The sequence below is a fragment of the Aptenodytes patagonicus genome, chromosome 3 (genome assembly GCF_965638725.1).
Source record: "Aptenodytes patagonicus chromosome 3, bAptPat1.pri.cur, whole genome shotgun sequence".
Classification (NCBI taxonomy): Eukaryota; Metazoa; Chordata; class Aves; order Sphenisciformes; family Spheniscidae; genus Aptenodytes; species Aptenodytes patagonicus.
The window spans coordinates 52589333-52607507 of NC_134951.1; the positions used below are offsets into that span (position 1 = coordinate 52589333).

An 18175-nucleotide genomic window follows, 5' to 3' on the forward strand; every position below is an offset into this window, starting at 1 on the left:
GCCAATGGTGCCGCTCGGTGTTGCGGCAAGATGGCGGCGCCCAGGCGTCGCGGCGGGAGAAGGGTCGCGGCGGGCCGGCGGGCGTGAGGCGGTGGGAAGCGGTGGGAAGCGGTGGGAAGCGGGCCGCCATGCTGCGTGCCTCTCTCCGCGAGGTGAGTGGCGCCAGCCCGCCCTGCGAGCCGCCGCGGCGCGGGAAGGGCGCGCCGAGGAGCGGGGTGGCGGCGGCGGGCCGGGCTCGCAAGGTGACCGGGGCGAGCGGGCCCCCCGCGGTGTCCTCTCACGTCCCCCCTCCCCGGAGCCTAGGGCGGCGGGAGACCAGCCACGGTGGGGCCCGGGGGGGGGCTCATTCCCGTGGGCTCCTTCCTGAAGTGGCAGTGGGGGTCGCGCTTTACCCGCTTAACGCCCCGAAGCGGGCTCTGTCACCTGGCGGCCTTGAAAGGGGGATTGCGCTTTCAGGTTTCGGCAGCGTTGAAGGAGGGACATGTCACTCCGACGGAGCTCTGCCAGAGGTGCCTTTCCCTCATCAAAAGCACCAAGTTTCTTAATGCTTACATTACCGTGGCGGAAGAAACTGCCTTGAAGCAGGCTGAAGAATCAGAGAAAAGATACAGAAGAGGTATGTTTGCTCCTACTTTTAATCCTTAAAAAGCTGTTGTGGAGGAGCTCTTGTGTTAGATGAAGCATCTTTTCTTTTTAAAGCAGGTGTATGCACTACTTGTTTGACTATTAGGGGATGAGGCTTGCGGTTGAGGCTTCTGTGGGTGCATGCTCGTGGGTGTATGCTTGGCACCCAGTAGTGTATTCCGTTCAAAAATCAAAAGCAAAACGTGGACCAAACCCGGCACTGCAGATTAAATAGGCTCTGTGCTTCTTGAACAGCACTGCTACTGGTTGCCTCTTCTTTCCCTCAGCAGTTTATTTTGAATTGGTAGCCAACAGTTACCACGAACAGGAAGATGCAGTGGTCTTTTGCAGGCTTGTCGACTGGGTTAGACAAACACGTGGCTCAGCCTATCGGGTTTTAAGTTAAGAAAGCAAATGAAAATAAAGCAACTTTGTTAATTGCAGTTATTAGTTGATGAACAGAACAGCATTCAGTCCTGTTATCTGTGGCATTTAGAGGCTGACCATCCTCATTTTCCTTTGCATTTCCTGGGAGACAGAAAAGGGAAATTTTCACCTAATAGGGTACTTGTTTTCCTTCCTGGGTGATACTTGGTGTCCTCTGGCAGCTTAAGAAAATTGCCAGCTAGAGTGTTTTGCTTCCTGACACAGGTCTTTTAATTTTTTTTAATTTTTTTTTTCCCTGGATTGTGGATAGTCAATCACCTAGGGAAGATTTTCTCTGCTTCAGTAATTTTTTTAGATCATATCTCCTGTGTATGTTGGGTAGGCAGAATTTATGTCTCCCAGCCTAGGGATGGAGTAGATTTAGGCAGTACCTATGGCTTAAATAAGCATTACATGGTCATATTTGAAGAGGTAAGCACTCCTTTGGGATAGCTAACCTATATGAAAGCAGCTGCCTGTCTTGCTCTGCTCCGCTCTGCGGGGTCAGGTCTGGTTTGGGCAGAATGCTCAGTGCTAGAGTTAGAATGGAAGATTGTTCTTGAAAAATGTAACAGACAACTATCAAATGCTAAGCGGATAGCATTCTTGCTTCCAAAAAACACCTAAAGGGACATGTAAAATAAATGGTAATTGATAAGAAGACTATACTTATAGCACGCTTTGCTTTAATCTCTGTTGTTTTTGCAATAATTCCTAATGCAGGTCAGCCGCTGGGTGTTTTAGATGGAATTCCTATTGCAGTAAAAGACAACTTTAATACAGCTGGCATTGAGACAACATGTGCATCAAACATGCTAAAAGGTACAGTAGAGCTTTTAAAGTAAAATCAGATCTCATTTCAGAGCTCTTGCTCTTCTTCTTAGAGGGTTTATGGAGTGGAGTCTTCCAGAAATCTAAATAGGTTCAAAAAATGAGCTGAACTGATTTGAGAAAATATGTTTATCTAATTTCTCCTGCCAAGCTCATCTGGTATTACAGATGCATCTTTTTCTTGTGTAAGCACATTATCTCCTTTATTCATATAGTTACGTGCTTTTAACAACACAATGTTTATTATAGCCTATATACTAAAATGGAATTGTTCTATAGTTCACATTTTGCTTCACGTTACTTTTAGGTCTACAGGAGAGCAGTTAGTACTGTTTGCTGCTGTTCTGTCTATCAAAATCCAAAGACAGTCTCTTTTTTTTTTTTCTGTTGATAATTGTTGACTTCAGTAGTTTTTTTCATATGACTGTAGGAAGAGTAGACATTAACAATTCTTTTCTCTATATTCCTGATATACAAACACATTCTGTAAGGCTGCTTTTTTTTTTTAAATTTCCTAAGCTCCTTGTTTCTGTTAACATCCATGAACATTTCCAAGGCGTTAGAATGTTTTCATAGTACAAGCAAAAGTAGAAAACATTTCTTATATCTGTTTTATTCTGCACAAAGTAAAACTGAAAAGTTTTGTAGAAGATAGCTCAAGTAAATTAGCAGAACCCTAATCTGATTATGTGTTGGGTTTTTTTTAATAGCAGAAGAAACAAAATATGACTTTGCTATTTTAAAAAGTGTTATATTACCCGAGATGCTTTTCCTTAAAGCACGTTCTCAGACCCATTGTGATTGATTGCAATGTCATGGCTGAGAGTATTAGGAGTGATGTTGTCCTTTTTGTTCCTGTTGAGGGTGGGGGCGGAGAAAGCCCTGTCAATATTCACAGAAGGAAATGGTTGCTACCTAGGCTCTCATGTAAGTGTCATGGTTCTCATCCTAGTTTATGTAAGGTCTAAGTGGTCAAGGGTGCACACGTTTGATCACAGGATAGTCAGTATTTAAGCTTGTGGTTAACCATATGCTCCTTTGTCTCATGGTGATGGGAGATAATTCAAGGTAGCTTAGCACTTTTCCGTAAAGAGCTGTTTCTCATTTCTTCTAATTTTAGGCAGTTCCTGCAAATTGGCTGAATGCAGTAATTTGCTACCCTTGTGGTAACTTGTTTATGTGAAGTCTTAGCTCCACACTCTAGAAATCTATAGTCCAGAATTACTGGGTTGTAAGTTGTGGAGGAAAAAAAAGACATTGCAAACAAAACAGCATTTGGTTTACTTTTGCTGCGTTTTGGAAATTACTCATGTTGTCTTGAAGCAAAATTTTGGCACTGTGAACTGACAATTCTTACGCATAAATAATGATAACTCTGAAGTGTTCAGAGTAGCTACTTCTAAATCAGCTGTATCACCAATCATTCTTAATTGTTCTGATTGTTTTCAGGTTATATTTCTCCTTACAATGCTACAGTAGTTCAGAAATTACTGGATCAGGGAGCTGTGCTTTTAGGAAAAACAAACCTAGATGAATTTGCAATGGGGTGAGTGATGTTTATTATTTTTAATGTGTGATTGCACATTAAATAGAATACACACCATCTGTTCTGATCTACCTATAATCCTTAACTCCTCTTTCTTTGAGGTTAGAAAATAATGAATACCCGTGAAGAGTATAAAGAGTTGCATGAATTTTTCCCTGAGTATTTATACTGTTGTGTAAATGATATAAATGCTGAGTTTTATGAACATAGTGTTCGACTATAGCTGTGTTGGAGAGGGAGGAAGCAGTACAGTCTTTGCAGAAGGCCAAGGATGAGCAGACTTCTTCCAGATCCAATAGTATGTTAGTAGAATTGGTTCCAACACTAGTTAATTGCTGCCTTTTTCCCTCTCCTTACTGGTGGTTTTTGCCCTTAGCTAATTATTGTCACGCCCTTCCCCCCATGGCAGTCACTGCCTCTGCCAGTCAGCCACTGGAGTAATTTGTATGAGTACTCCCTGATTTGCTGCAAACAGGCAACACTTAAATTGCCTAAGCTAATGTTGGTGACTTTTGTCAGGAGCACGTTGGAAAATGCTCTCACAAATTGATTCTCCAGCAAATCGGTGAAGGCAGCCAAGCTATAGCAAGGAAGAACATTGGGCTGTTATGGATGGGAGTCTCTGTCACCACAACTGTTGGGTCTGGAAAGGAATGTCTGGGACTTTAGTTACCTATGAGAAACAATAAGTGGTGTGTTTTGGTTTTATTTTAACTAAACCGAAGACAGGGTTGACTGGGAATTCAGATGGATGCAGTGGAAATACTTTGACTGTATTGTTTTAGATAAGGTCATTTCTGTGTCAAAGAGACACTCCTCAGACCGATTGTGCAGTATTACAACTGGTGTAAGTTCATTAAAGGACAGGATACTCCTAAAAAAGCTTATCCCACCGCTGGCCTCTCATCTCTGGTCTGTGTGTTTGCATGGTCTCTTATGCTAGCAGCAACACAGCTGCACCATGAGCTTGATCAGGGAGCTGATCCAGCTCAAAAGTAATGGTGTCTCAGTAAGGTTAGTTTTCAAGTGGTGTGTCAGCTGCCCACTCTGTCTGATGATTTGGCTAATAGCACTGGCACCCTGGAGTCAGGGGGAACATGGGGTGGAAGTTGTGAGGAAGGAGGAAAGTACATCCTGTCCCCGCTTCTGGTGGCAGCTCACACTGCCACAAGCTGACTGAAACAAGTTTCTGAGAAGCCAGTCTAGCACTCTGAACCAGCGAACTGTGGCCTCAGGAGAGGGCTACAGAGTGAGTTATAGTGTGTTATTTGCAGAGAAGTGCTTGTTCCCGCTATTGCAGGGCTTTTCTCCCACCTTTAGCAGCACGGTTTTCCACAAGATCGTGGTAATCTTCTTTTGCCTTTTCCAAATGCAGGGTTAGGAAACCAGAAGACCTTTGTTTTGAAGTAGACGTGCAGCTTTACTGTTACATAGCTTAAATCAGTTTTACATTTTTGTGTTTACATTCTTTTCAGTGGCATTAGAAGAATGATATCATTAGAAGGTATGAGTTCAGGTTCTGTGTCAGAAAGGGCTGAAGACCTATAAACTTTACAATTCTGTGTAATGTTGTTGAAGTTGACTGCACAAGGATTTACGTACACCAGTCTTCTTGAGTTGAAACTGAATTTGCTAGGATGAAGGATGAGGAACTGGATAAAGAAAAAAAACTTGGTGAATGCAGTGTGTCATCTGTCAACTTCTGTCTGTATTTGTCCTGTCTGACTATCTTAGATCTGGGAGTACGGATGGGGTATTTGGACCAGTCAGAAATCCCTGGAGTTATTCAAGACAGTACAAGGAAAAATCTGTCCCAAAATCCCATTCTGAGGACGAAGAGTCTAACTGGGTAATAACAGGAGGGAGCTCAGGAGGCAGTGCGGCTGCTGTGTCATCTTTCACATGTTTTGCGTAAGAGGCTTTTTAAAATTGTTTTTTATTAAATGTCTCAAAATATGCTGGAAGGTTTTAATTTTATAATTTTCTCATAATCTAGTTTGAAATATGAGGGTTATTTGCACGGGCATGCAAGAATTTATTTCAGCATCCCTAGTTTGTTTGTGGCATATCATGAAGCCAGAATGAATCCATGTAGGCAAATTTAGGCATATTCATTTCAACTGTTATTCAGCGGACTGATACGACCACTTTGCACTGCGTGAAATAAAATGATAATGGCAGTAAAGGAAGGACAGTTTTATTGTTATTCCCACATACTCTCTTAAAATTAACATGGGGTTTGCGACACAGCCTCTTCCTCAGTAAGTGCATTACACAAATACACGCTGAAAATGTAATTCAGCAAATTAGGAGATCCCTTAATTTGTAACAGTATAATAATCTTTCCTCCCCTCCTTTGTTTTTATAGCAGAGTTATGTAATAATACATGAGATTTGGGATCTAAAAGCTTTCATATCCCTGACTTAACAAAAGGATACACAGATACTTACTACAGAGATACTTACAAACTTGTCTGTTTTAAAAAGTTAGACAGGTTTAGTTTTTTGTGGGTTTTTTTTAATCAATTTAAACAAGCTGGAATTTTTTTTTTTACAATAATTATTATCTGCATGGAATAGCAATGCACTATTTAACAAATCAGTGGTCTATACTATCTTCCCCATCCAACTGTTAAAAGAAATCCAACCCTTAAAACTTTACACCTTTCATTTTATGCAGTTTTTAGAGCTACATAGTGGAGCACATTTTATAGCAGATGATTTCAGTTGTACTACTAACTGGAAGGCGTTTAAGAATGCTCTTTAGTTATTGTGTCTTTGTTTACCCATAGACTATATTATAAGCGTCTATTTTATTGTTAAAATATTTTTTGCTAATGTTGACTGCAGCTTTTTTTAAAAAAAATACTATGTTTTAATATACAAACCCCTATTTATTTTATGATTTTTTAAATGATACCTCTCTTCATCTCATGGCCCTTTGCTAGGATGTAGTCTGCTCAACATTTTAATACTGTTGAAACTGAACTCAGTGCAGCCATTCCCAAGGACTGCTGGTCCTTGTCCTGAGCCAGAATGGGCTGATCCTGATAGGGTCTGGCACCTTCTCTTATGTTGCTGGGCATGCTGAACTCCCATTTTGCACTGCTTAGCACTTTGTCAGATGAGGTAGGTTTTTCGTCCAGCTATTTTATTGCCTATAACCTATTGTATATCCACTCTATTAGTTTCTTTCAAGCATCAGGAATGCTGCCAGTCTTTGTCTTTTCAGTTTGAGATTTGGATGTACAGAAATGCTGCAAAATTGAGGATGTTCTGTATCAACACAAAAGCCTTGAAAAAATTCCACTTCAGCAAAGTCAATTGAATTGGTTCAGCCATCTCAGAAACAGATGCCTATGGGAAAAGTCACATACCCACTTCAATAAAAATTATACCTCCTTCTGAAGTTTAATTTATTTTTGGCAAAGATTTGGATTATTTTTTATGTGTTTATTTTTTAGATGGTGCTTGAGTTAAAATTGTTAAAAATGAGAAGAGCAGGTTTCATTTCAATATGAATTTCCAATTCCATTACAATTTTTGAAATAAAAACTTCAATTTAGAAAGAACAAGGTTTCACCTGTGAAAGAACAAAAAAGAAGTCAACTTAAAAAAAACCAAAAAACTGTGTCCTAAAATTGCACCTAAGCTACTATAAGCTGGAATTTCTGATGCTATGCTTTGTAGGTTTGGAAACAGGAAAAACATCCTAGACTTTGAAAAGTATGCCCTGTTATTAGGGGCAAGAAGTGTACTGTGTCACTATTTATTTGTATACTGGAAGATGCTGCTTTGTCGTGTATTGGCTACTGAATAAATAAGATATCAATGTCTGAAAATCATGAACTAAATCACGAGGCGTATCTTTCGGAGTCCGCAGTATTGGAACAGACCAACAGAGAAGGCAGAAGTAGATATTTAGGACCATGTTCAGATGGCCTAAATTCTACTGGTCTACCTCTGCTTTGTGAAAAGAACTGGGCTCACCTGATGGCTAATTCAGAGACCCTAAGAAAAACAAGAGAACAGATAAAAAATAGCAGACATAGGGAGCAGACTGAAATTTAGGCTGTGTGATTATGACGTCTAATCTGGAAGAATTCACACATTTTTAAATCCATGCATCTTGAAGCCATACATTTTTATTATTTGGAAATGTTCTGAATTACCTTACTAATGATAATCCTTTTGAAACTATAGAGCCTTAGGGTCAGACACAGGAGGATCTACGCGAAACCCTGCTGCTCACTGTGGTGTAGTAGGTTTAAAGCCAACATACGGACTGATCTCTCGCCATGGTCTCATTCCTCTAGTGAACTCCATGGACGTGCCAGGAATCTTAACCAGATGTGTGGATGACGCAGCAGTTGTGTTAGGTATTACTACTGCATATGTCTTTGTATACAATATATCTTTGTTTACAACATTGTCTCAAAAAAAATTGAATTCTAGCTACCCAGTGTACATTTTCCTGTTCTTCATATGTCATGTCATATTTCAGGTTCACTTGCTGGACATGATCCTAAAGACTCTACCACAATTCAGGACAACTTTAAGCCATTTGAACTACCCAATTTGACTGATGTCAGCAAGCTCTCAATAGGAATTCCGAAGGTAACATTTAAATCCTGTCAACAATTGCGGACAGGAACAGCAAATAGGACACCTAACAAAAAAATATTTGTGTCTTGCCCACCACCTCCCGGTCTCTCATGATTTAAAACAGTGAAGACAGTACAAGAAGCTCCTGGAAAAGAGCAGTATGTGCTCTGTTGCCTGTGCAGGTGATTCGGAGCGAGCATATGCTAATGCTTCATCTAAAACATTTTGTCGTCGTTGTGGGAAGCACTGTCGGGAAGTTCCAAGGGAAACGGGGAACTTCAATTCTTGGTTCTTTCTGTTGCTCTTTTATCAGTCACCTGTATAACCTCAAACAAGTTGCCCTTAGTGCCTTCTCACACAGTGAGGTTAGTACTGTTTTGTGCAGTGCTTTGAGATACTTGTCTAAATGGCACTGTGTTAATACGAAGCAGAATTTTAAAGGCAATTGAGTGGCACAAGGAGGTATGATTCGCAGAGCTCTAAGGATTGAAAGACGACAGTAATCTGGTTCCTGATGTATGCAATTCAATCATGTTTGTAACTATAAGGATACTTGCAATTTAGGCACAGCATTTGGGACTTCAGCCTATTTTTAGTTTAGTAAAGGCTCTGCCTTCAAAGAGACAATGTGAATAACATTTATTGGTTTGATTCTCAGTATTTGAACCTGTGCTAGAACAGGTATACCAAAAGATTTAATTTGGTAAACAGAGGTGCCCACTGACCTTAGGGGCAGATCCATAACCATTCAGGATCTATGAAATGCAAAAATTGTATGCCTAGAAAATTAATTAGCTGCGTACTGTTTAGTTTTTGATAAATCTAAAATAGTGGTATTGGTTAATTATTTGTATCCTTTGGACAGTTGTTTGCTACTGCTACAGATTATCCTAAACAGATACATGCGTATATTAACCACGGGTCATAGCTACTCAGAAATCAGACAGTATTATCACCCTGATATTGTGGGTTAGAACGAAAGCAAGTATCTTCAAAAATAGAGAATTTTAATAGAATATCTTTAACTCAGCTCTTAAACAGGAATGTAGCTTATCTAAGTCTTCTCCCAACCCCTTGATTGTAGTTCTTCTTTGGTGGGTTGTTTTGTTTGTTCCACTGAAGCATGCCAGTTGTCACTGATGAGCTGTGGCCATAATTTCTTTTTATCTTTCCTACTCGCAGCAGCCCTAGTATTAGGATTTAAACCTGAAGAGTTTCTACCCACAAACTGCAGAGCAGTGCAGTAGTCTCCATGGATAGACAAATAAGTGGATAACTGGGCAATTTCTGCTTCAGAAGAAACTGCTGAAATTCCATGGTCTGCGACGTGGGTTGATCCTACTGAGATGAACATAATATTCTTAAGAAGACTGAATGCTGTTAATTTAATACTGCTTGGTTGTATAACATTTAGTAGATGCAAGAAGCTTTAATAAGTACTTTAAATCATATAGTGGTGAGGTAATAGTTTCAATGTATTTTTAGCAAGGAGTGTTTGCGGTTTGGTTGCCATTAGAAGTAAACCGGTATGTAAAATCACTCCCTTTCTTGTTTTTCTCTAAGGAATATCATGCACCAGGGCTTTCTAGTGAAATTCTGGCTCTCTGGTCAAAGGCTGCTGACCTCTTTAAGAATGCAGGTGCTAAAGTAGTTGAAGTGAGTCTACCGCATACTCGTTACTCAATTGTCTGCTATCATGTGCTGTGCACAGCAGAAGTGGCATCAAATATGGCCAGGTTTGATGGACTGGAATATGGTAAGGCCTTTGAAAAAACTTTTTTCTCAGGCAATAGAAACATTGTTGGATGCCATTAAAAAGTATTAGTTTTAATAGATACATTTCTCATGGTTGAATGCTTGGTGTTATTTCTCCAAGATGGCATAGAGTAAAAACCCTGTCCAAATAAAAAAGAGTAAATAAATACATATTTTAATATATTTCACTTCTAGACACGTGAGTGTCTGGTCTTAAAATCTGTTTAATATTTCTATAGTAAAACAGGAATATGCTTTGTTGTTTTTCCAGAATAGTAGCATGTCAGACTGCAGCAAACAGTGGCCTATTATGTTACTATGTATAACATTACCTTATGTTGTTAAATCTGAAGGATTACAAAAAGTACTAATTTACAAATTGCTTTTTCTTTTCAGGACACCGTTCTGACATGAACAAGTCCACAGAAAGTATGTATGCTGCAACACGACGAGAAGGCTTTAATGATGTTGTAAGAGGAAGAATTCTGTCAGGAAACTATTTCTTGTTGAAACAGTAAGCAGAACATCTTGAAACTCAAATTTGCCAAGTTAACAATTTTTTTAAGCAAATGGTGATTAATTGTTCATCATGACATGAAAAAAAATTCATCCTTGCACTAGTAGCTACATGTATTATTATTATTATTGTTTAGCTATGTAATACCTAGTGAACTGTTAATAATGAATGAAAATGTTTTCCCTTAGTCTTACCAGTGAGCCTCCTGAATTAAATAAGTAAAACAACTTAGTGATTTCCCCCCCCGCCCCCCACCAGAGTATTATTGGTACCCATTAGTTAAATTAAGCAAAAATCTATCCTATGGTATGACATTGAAGTCATACTGAAGTCATTACTGTCATAGTGTTAGAAGTTCTGTAGTTCTTAATCTCATTAGAACTGCATAGAAAAACTGCTGGTGCATTCTAGTGAGGTCTTCTAGAGAGAAAGCCAGAAGATACAGCAATTAAATTAACTATAGCTCTTTGCCTCAGTATAGGAAAGGAAGGCACTGGAAGGTACTGAACCGATGTCTTTACAGAAGACAGGTTTTTATCCAGCTCATGTAGAGAAGCTGGTGCATGGATCAATTTGACTTTTTTTCTTAGTTTTCAATCCTTATTATCCAACAGTCGTAATTTATGTTAGTAAAAGTGCTGTTTTTCGCTGTCTTAATTTGTTCAGATACTAACAGAAATATTAGTCGTGTAATCAGTCTCAAAGCAAGTGCACTACAGAAAGAGCTCTGTCAGCAAGAGTATTCATCAGATGCGACTTCTAGTTGCTCTCAGAGGCAGGAATGTTGTCAGTCAGTATGTAACAATCAGCTTTTATGGAATGCCAGTATTCCTGCCAAGTGTGTTCCTTCTGGTTCCAACTGTCCAGATCAGCTTTCCTAAGGCTGCTTTAAAATTCATGTAGTTCATCCTTCTGTGAAGGAATACACAACTGGCTTCCATCAAGATTGAACAGGAGAGTCCCCTGCTCCTGTCCACAGTAAATTACTTTTGAAGAACAGAACCCAGGGTTCAGAAAGCATTCTTAGAATAAATAGCAGAGAAAAACCATCTGTGTCTCCTGCAAATGTTACATTTTACAGATTATTTTTATCTTGCTTTTGAAATCTGTAAAATAACTAGGTGATTGTTCAGGAAGCAATGGAGGCTTGTCAACGTCGTATTGGAATTAACAGAGAGTATGTGTTTGATTTAACTGTATTTCTTCACTTTTTTTTTTTTTAAAACCCAAAATAGTCTTTCCAGCTTAAAATATGGTTTGAGGTCCTTTTTGTTCCTTTTACTGTTTTTCTGAAGTTAACAGCTAGGATGATTTCAGAAATGATTGTAGAACAAGGACCGTGATAAAACTTCTTAACTTGAATCTGCTGTCTATTATTGATTATAACGATTTGCATTGCAGTTTTTCAGAAACGTAAATCTTTAGATTACTCTTAACAAAATGGCTTTTGGGCAGTTTCAGTTGTTTTATCTACACACACTCTGGCATGTAGCAGTTGTTAATACCCCCTTCCCTTTTTTTTTTTTTTAAATAGCTGTGGTTTTAGATGGCAATTACTCTTGAAACTGAATTTCTCTGAATTTAAGGATTCCACATTTACCAGTTCTGCATATGAAGTTAAAAGGAACAATAGACATAAAGCTGACTAATTTGTTTCTGCTTCAGAATTGTGTGAAGACAGTTTAGAAATCCAAAGACCACATGTTTACATGAGGAAAAAAAGGTTAGGGAAAGATGAGGTCTTTATAGTATTCTACAGAGAAGTATACTACAAACACATATGTAGTTTCAAGTCCATTTGGAGTCCTCTGTAAATGGTGGGACTTTTTCACATGCTTTAAGTATCTTGCTGGATTGAATCCCAAATGATTAATGCCTATTTTCCAGGCCTGCTTAGTTCTGCATTGTTTCTAGGCTTTGCTGTGCTGTCCTGCAGTGAAATTCAATACGCGGTTTAGTTTCAGAAAGGTGATAAAAGCGTTGTTTTGATTTTTAGTTAATTAAACTAGGGGTTTGTTTTCCCTTCACCTTTCTTCAGCAGGATGCCCTCATCTCCTCCTTCTTTGACAGCTTCATTGCCATGAGAGCATAAACATCATGTTTGATGACTAAGCTTCTGGTATATCAAAAACTCAAGTACCAGTGTTAGTCTTTTAACCAGAAGGAATACTGGGCTTGTCTTTTCTACAGTAACTAAGAAATTAAGTTCTGTATTTTTTGGATTAGTGTCAGGCCCTCATGTCCATATTTCTTTCTAGGAACTATGAGAATTACTTTATCAAGGCACAGAAAGTCAGACGTCTTATTGCCAATGACTTTGTGAAGGTTTTTGGGAGCGGTGTTGATATTTTACTCACTCCTACCACTCTGAGTGATGCAGTACCGTATATGGAATTCATCAAAGAAGACAACAGAACCCGTAGCGCGCAAGATGACATCCTAACACAGGCTGCAAACATGGCTGGTGAGCAGGGACAGGAATTCAGCTATGTTTTCCCCTGTCTAGTGATTTTTTTAATGTCCATTCCCTTCAGCTATTTAACCTCTTCTTTAGAATCAAGATATTTCACCTCTGTCTTTTAACTCAATGATAACCAGGTGTAAGGGTAGCTTATTTATGAAATGCTTTAAAATGTAAGACTAGATTTTAAAATGGGTGGGGGCTGCGGATAAGATGAATCCATTCAAATTACAGAGACCGAAATCTCTTTCTAGGAGAGCTGATTCTCTTTTCAGAGGATGCTGACTCCTTAAATCACTCTAATTCATTTATTGTAATCACCCAGCAGTATCCTTAGTTCATTGACTGAAATTATTTTAACTAGAATCATAGAATACCAGGTTGGAAGGGACCTCAAGGATCATCTGGTCCAACCTTTCTTGGAAAAAAAAAAGTCTTTTTCCTCTACATGAAAACAATTCTAAGAGTTGGAATTGTTACAAAAATTACTCCCAACTGGATTTGTTTAACAGTAAGTCTGTGCGTGTGTCTCTTTTTCCTTTCAGGACTGCCAGCCATAAATGTTCCTACAGGTCTTTCAGAGAGAGGCTTGCCAGTTGGGCTTCAGTTCATTGGACGGTCATTCCAGGAGAAGCAGCTTCTCACTGTAGCCAAATGGTTTGAAAAACAAGTAAAATTCCCAATGATCCAGCTAGAAGTGAAGAGGCACGACCACGGTGCCTTTCAGCATCAGAAATCTGCTTTTTTTTCATAACACGGGACTTGCTAGTCAGCTAAAGCAAGAAGGCTGTGTCTAAAAATGTATTCCTGTGGTTAATTCTCTTCTGCAGAAATAATAATCCATTTTAAAAGGAACCATATACAGTAATACGGGATGGAATTATCACAGCTTGTTACTATGTAACTAAGGCAAAGTGAATCATTAAGTAAGCATGTCTGTTATTAAGAACCATTTTTAGCTGATACTAAAAACACCAGGTTGAAATTATGTATCTTATGCCTGTGGAGCTGCTTTTTTCCATCCCCAGAGGGCGTGTAAGGTATCTGGCCCATTAAAGAACTAACCTGAACCTTCCTGTGAAAATTGCATCGTTGCCAAAGGGTTGGTTTTCCTTCTGGAGCATAGACTTTTGTAATGGAACAACCAGACAAGCTGTAATGGAACAAAGGTATCAAGGATCCATTCACCAACAGGTAAATACAAAAGGAAATAAGGGAATAATATGTGCACCCTCAGCAAGTTTGCAGATGACACCAAGCTGAGCAGTGCAGTCGACACGCCTGAGGGACGGGATGCCATCCAGAGGGACCTGGACAAGCTCGAGAAGTGGGCCCGTGTGAACCTCATGAGGATCAATAAGGTTAAGTGCAGAGTCCTGCACCTGGGTCGGGGCAACCCCCAGTGTCAATCCAGGCTGGGGGATGAAGGGATTGAGAGCAGCCCTGCCGAGAAGGACTTGGGGGTACTGGTGGATGAACAGCTGGACATGAGCCAGCAATGTGCGCTCGCAGCCCAGAAGGCCAATCGTATCCTGGGCTGCATCAAAAGAAGCGTGGCCAGCAGGTCGAGGGAGGTGATTCTGCCCCTCTGCTCTGCTCTGGTGAGACCCCACCTGGAGTACTGCGTCCAGCTCTGGAGCCCTCAGCGTAAGAAAGACACGGACCTGTTGGAGCGGGTCTAGAAGAGGGCCACGAAAATGATCAGGGGGATGGAACATGTCTCCTGTGAGGAAAGGCTGAGAGAGTTGGGGTTGTTCAGCCTGGAGAAGAGAAGGCTCCAAGGAGGCCTTACTGCAGCCTCTCAGTACTTAAAGGGGGCTTATAAAAAAGATGGTGGCAAACTTTTTGGCAGGGCCTGTTGCGACAGGACAAGGGGGAATGGCTTTAAACTAAAGGGGGTAGATTTAGACTAGATAGAAGGAAGAAATTTTTTATGCTGAGGGTGGTGAAGCACTGGCACAGGTTGCCCCAAGAGGTGGTGGCTGCCCCATCCCTGGAAACGTTCCAGGTCAGGTTGGACGGGGCTCTGAGCAACCTGTTCTAGTTGAAGATGTCCCTGTCCACGGCAGGGGGGTTGGACTAGATGACCTTTAGAGGTCCCTTCCAATGCAAACTATGCTGTGATTCTATGTAGGTAGTTCATTAAAAAAAAAAAAATCCTTTCTAGCATGCAGGAGGTGAAATAAACTCCAGGTTTACAAATCACGCAGATTACTCTGGTTACATTCATTGTAAGAATGATAAATTCCAGATTTCTTCTGAGGAAAGATGGCTACTAGTCCTTGAGTAGTTATTTTCTTCTTCCTTCATCACTGTTCTTTATAATCAGCACTTAAAATGAATACTTACTAAGAAAGAAATTACCTTCTTCAGTGTAACTCTCCGTAAGAGTAATACCACCTATTCCTTCATGGATGGTCATTCAACACAATAGTAATTTGAAACAGATTTTGAAACCGTAATGTTGGTAGACTGGAAGAGCTACTAAACAACTAAAAACCTGTTGTGAATGTTGTAATTTCCATTTTTCGAAAGTTGAAAAAGTATGAAGGATAAGTTTGTAGACTTGGTTTTGCATCAGATTTGCTTTCAGTCATAGTTTACAGTACAGATGTAAAAAGTGTAGGGTGGGGAAAATGATTGTGATTTAGTCTGATATGGTAACATACAGAATCTTCCTGAATTACATCTTGTCTTAGACCGTACTGTCACCTATATTAAAAAAAAAAAAATCACCTTATTTCTAAAAATTTCAAATGAATTGGTGAATTTTCCACACCCCAAGGTGAGCTATTCCAATACCTTTCCCACACGATTAAAATGGTACACGATTAAAAATCCCACATGAATAAAATTTAAAAAGTAAAATTTTTAATTTAAATATTAAAAACCAAGGTGTACCTTGTTTCTTGTCTGATGCTGTCTGGCTTCTTTACATAGAACAGTATTCAAGGAACTTGCTTTTTCTCTTAGTGGGCAGTGACGAAGTGGGGATCCCAACAGATGATTTTCACTGCTGTCTTGTTCTTGTATCTAGTCTAGGTGTGCTCTAATCATACCGTCACTGCGCACACTCATAGCAGCTTGCTGGCCAGAGCTCTCAGGTTATCCGCTATCCATGTGGGAATACCTGGATATATACTTGAAATACCTGCTCTTTGATTCGCAGTCAGGTCCCAAACCCAGACCTGCCACCTGCTGTTTCTAAAAGTAAGGGTCAGTGTCTTCTGCTGAGAGCTTGAGATAAAATCCTGCCTGCAGAGAGCATTCCTGGAGGGACATGAAGAGCCTTGGAGTGTTACTCACAGAAGAGAATTAGCAGAGAATTGCGCTCTCCCTTGGAAATTAATTCTGGACTGACTTCTGGTCTGGAGGAAAATGCCTACTTATGCTTGGCAATCTTTCTCTTTCAACTTCCCCCAACATTAAGAGAAATCTGATGGAAAAACTGGATCAAGGCAAAGATCACTGCTCCACATTTGCGAAGCAGCTAGAGGAGGGGTAGGTGAAGGGAAACTGTTCTCACTACTTTTTTTAAAGCAGGGCTCTGATTCCAGTCGCCAGCATCCTCTAAACAAGCATTCAGATAATCAAGACAATTGGCTGTTCTGACTCTTTAGAGTTTCTTCTGTTAGTAGATTTATGAGTACAGAATAAGTATGCAGTGAAATACGCAGTAGGGAAGGTACAAACCAAACAAGCGGACTTCTTCCCCTCTCAGCTGTTTTGCATTTTTGGGGACCATGTACCTCTTTCTGCCCTCCACTATCTAATGCTGGGCTTTCACTAAGCCAGAGGTGAGAGCTTGGGAACCAACATGGTCGAGCAGCTTCAGGATATAAGCAAGAGTTCCTCGAATTTTGCTAGAGGATATCTAGAGGCTTTTGCTGTCTTCATGTTAGAAAGCCGTCTCAAAGTAGTTGACTTGGCCTCGCAGCAGTTCCTGAAGTAGCTTAACATGCCGGCTTACCTGTAGATACAGCGGTTGTGAGGGGTATCTCTGAGCAGAGCTTTGTGCAGCTGCTACCACTGCCAGGTCACGGCAGAGTTATAAACAGTAAAGTTCTGATGACGGGTAATTGGACTCTCAAAACTCCTTGTCACAGAAGTAGAAGAATTCCAGGGAGCAGGAAGGTCTGGGGGTAAAAAAAAAAAGGGGGGGGGGGAACCCTGCCTATACAAACATTTTGTACAGCTGTCTTGAAAAACAATTCGCTGAAATGATAGAACTTAAGGTTTTACGACACTGCAGCATAGCCACAGCAGGGGGGAGGTGTAACCTTAGTACAGAGTGAGCCCAGATACTTCCAGTGCTTCCTGAAGGAAACAAAAGCTAGAGCTTTAGCAAACAAGCCATCTGCTTAAATGTTTGGGGACGCAAAATTTTTTCTTCAGTTAATGAGAAACTGTAAGGACATTATGTAGTGGAGAAGTTATTTTTGAGAAGAAAATTGTTAAGAGCTTTTGCTGTAAGGTGTTTTTAAATACAACTGCAATCTGATGTTGCAGTTCATGCAGTTTCATACATGTGTTTTTCCCCTCACCATCCTTAACAGACTCACAGCAGGGAGACATTCAAAGCAAACTTTAACCTGACTGCTGCTACTTCTCTGTTCCCACATTTGTCAGTTTTCAGGCGTCGGGCACTCAATACTTACTGCGACTTCATTGTAGCTTCCCCTTGCATACTGCTAGTCACTTCTCCATCGCTTTTATGATTCACCTATGAACTAATCTGTCTGGAAAGCTGCAATGGGGAATGGGCTTTGTAGCCTACCTGGGGTGTCCCAGGGGCTCCCCTTCAGCTATGCCTCCCAGAATACTGAGAGCAATACCACTGGACTCACATACAGGAGATGGACAACTGAGAAAGGATGAAGAGGTGTGCAGAGCCTGTCTAAAAATCTAAGAGACTGCTAGGGTTATACGGCGGTCGTACTTCATGTTAAACTGGTGCCCACAATGCCACCAGAGAGGGCAGGGAAAAAAAGCAAAAAAGTCAGAAGAGCAAAAAAGGTTTATCGAAGTTTGTTATTTTTCAGTATGTCTCCCAAATAAAGAGGAAGGTATCGAATTACAGGAATGTTAGAAAGAGGCAGGAAATGACAAACACTCATAATCATCTTAATTAGCTTACCACACCTCTGCTTGACTAATGTCCTGATGCAATTAAGGGATTCCAAGGTAACCTTTTTTTTGTAAACAGAAGAAAGGTTTTTTCCCCACCCAGCATGGGCATTCTCCCGTGCTTGCTGTTGAACAGTGATAAAAAGTGTCTTTAGCTCAGCGGTGCGGGGCTTTCGGAGAAAGCAGCAGGAACGCAGCCAGGCGGCTTTGCCTGGTGCTGCGTGCAGTTTTCTAGCTTGGTCTATGGTCCAATACCTATACAATAAGGGTGTAAGTGCTGTCG

General features: G+C 40.4%; 1 protein-coding gene across 1 annotated transcript; it reads left to right on the forward strand.

The window, feature by feature from the left end:
• Positions 1 to 96: 96 nt before the first annotated feature.
• On the forward strand, positions 97 to 13835 carry QRSL1 (glutaminyl-tRNA amidotransferase subunit QRSL1). Its single transcript, XM_076333342.1, has 11 exons — positions 97 to 152; positions 457 to 616; positions 1774 to 1872; positions 3331 to 3427; positions 5162 to 5338; positions 7631 to 7806; positions 7932 to 8044; positions 9596 to 9788; positions 10184 to 10301; positions 12563 to 12768; positions 13311 to 13835. The coding sequence occupies exons 1-11, from the start codon at positions 129 to 131 to the stop codon at positions 13517 to 13519; spliced, it is 1572 nt and encodes a 523-aa protein (XP_076189457.1). The 5' UTR covers positions 97 to 128; the 3' UTR covers positions 13520 to 13835.
• The last annotated feature ends 4340 nt before the right edge of the window (positions 13836 to 18175 follow it).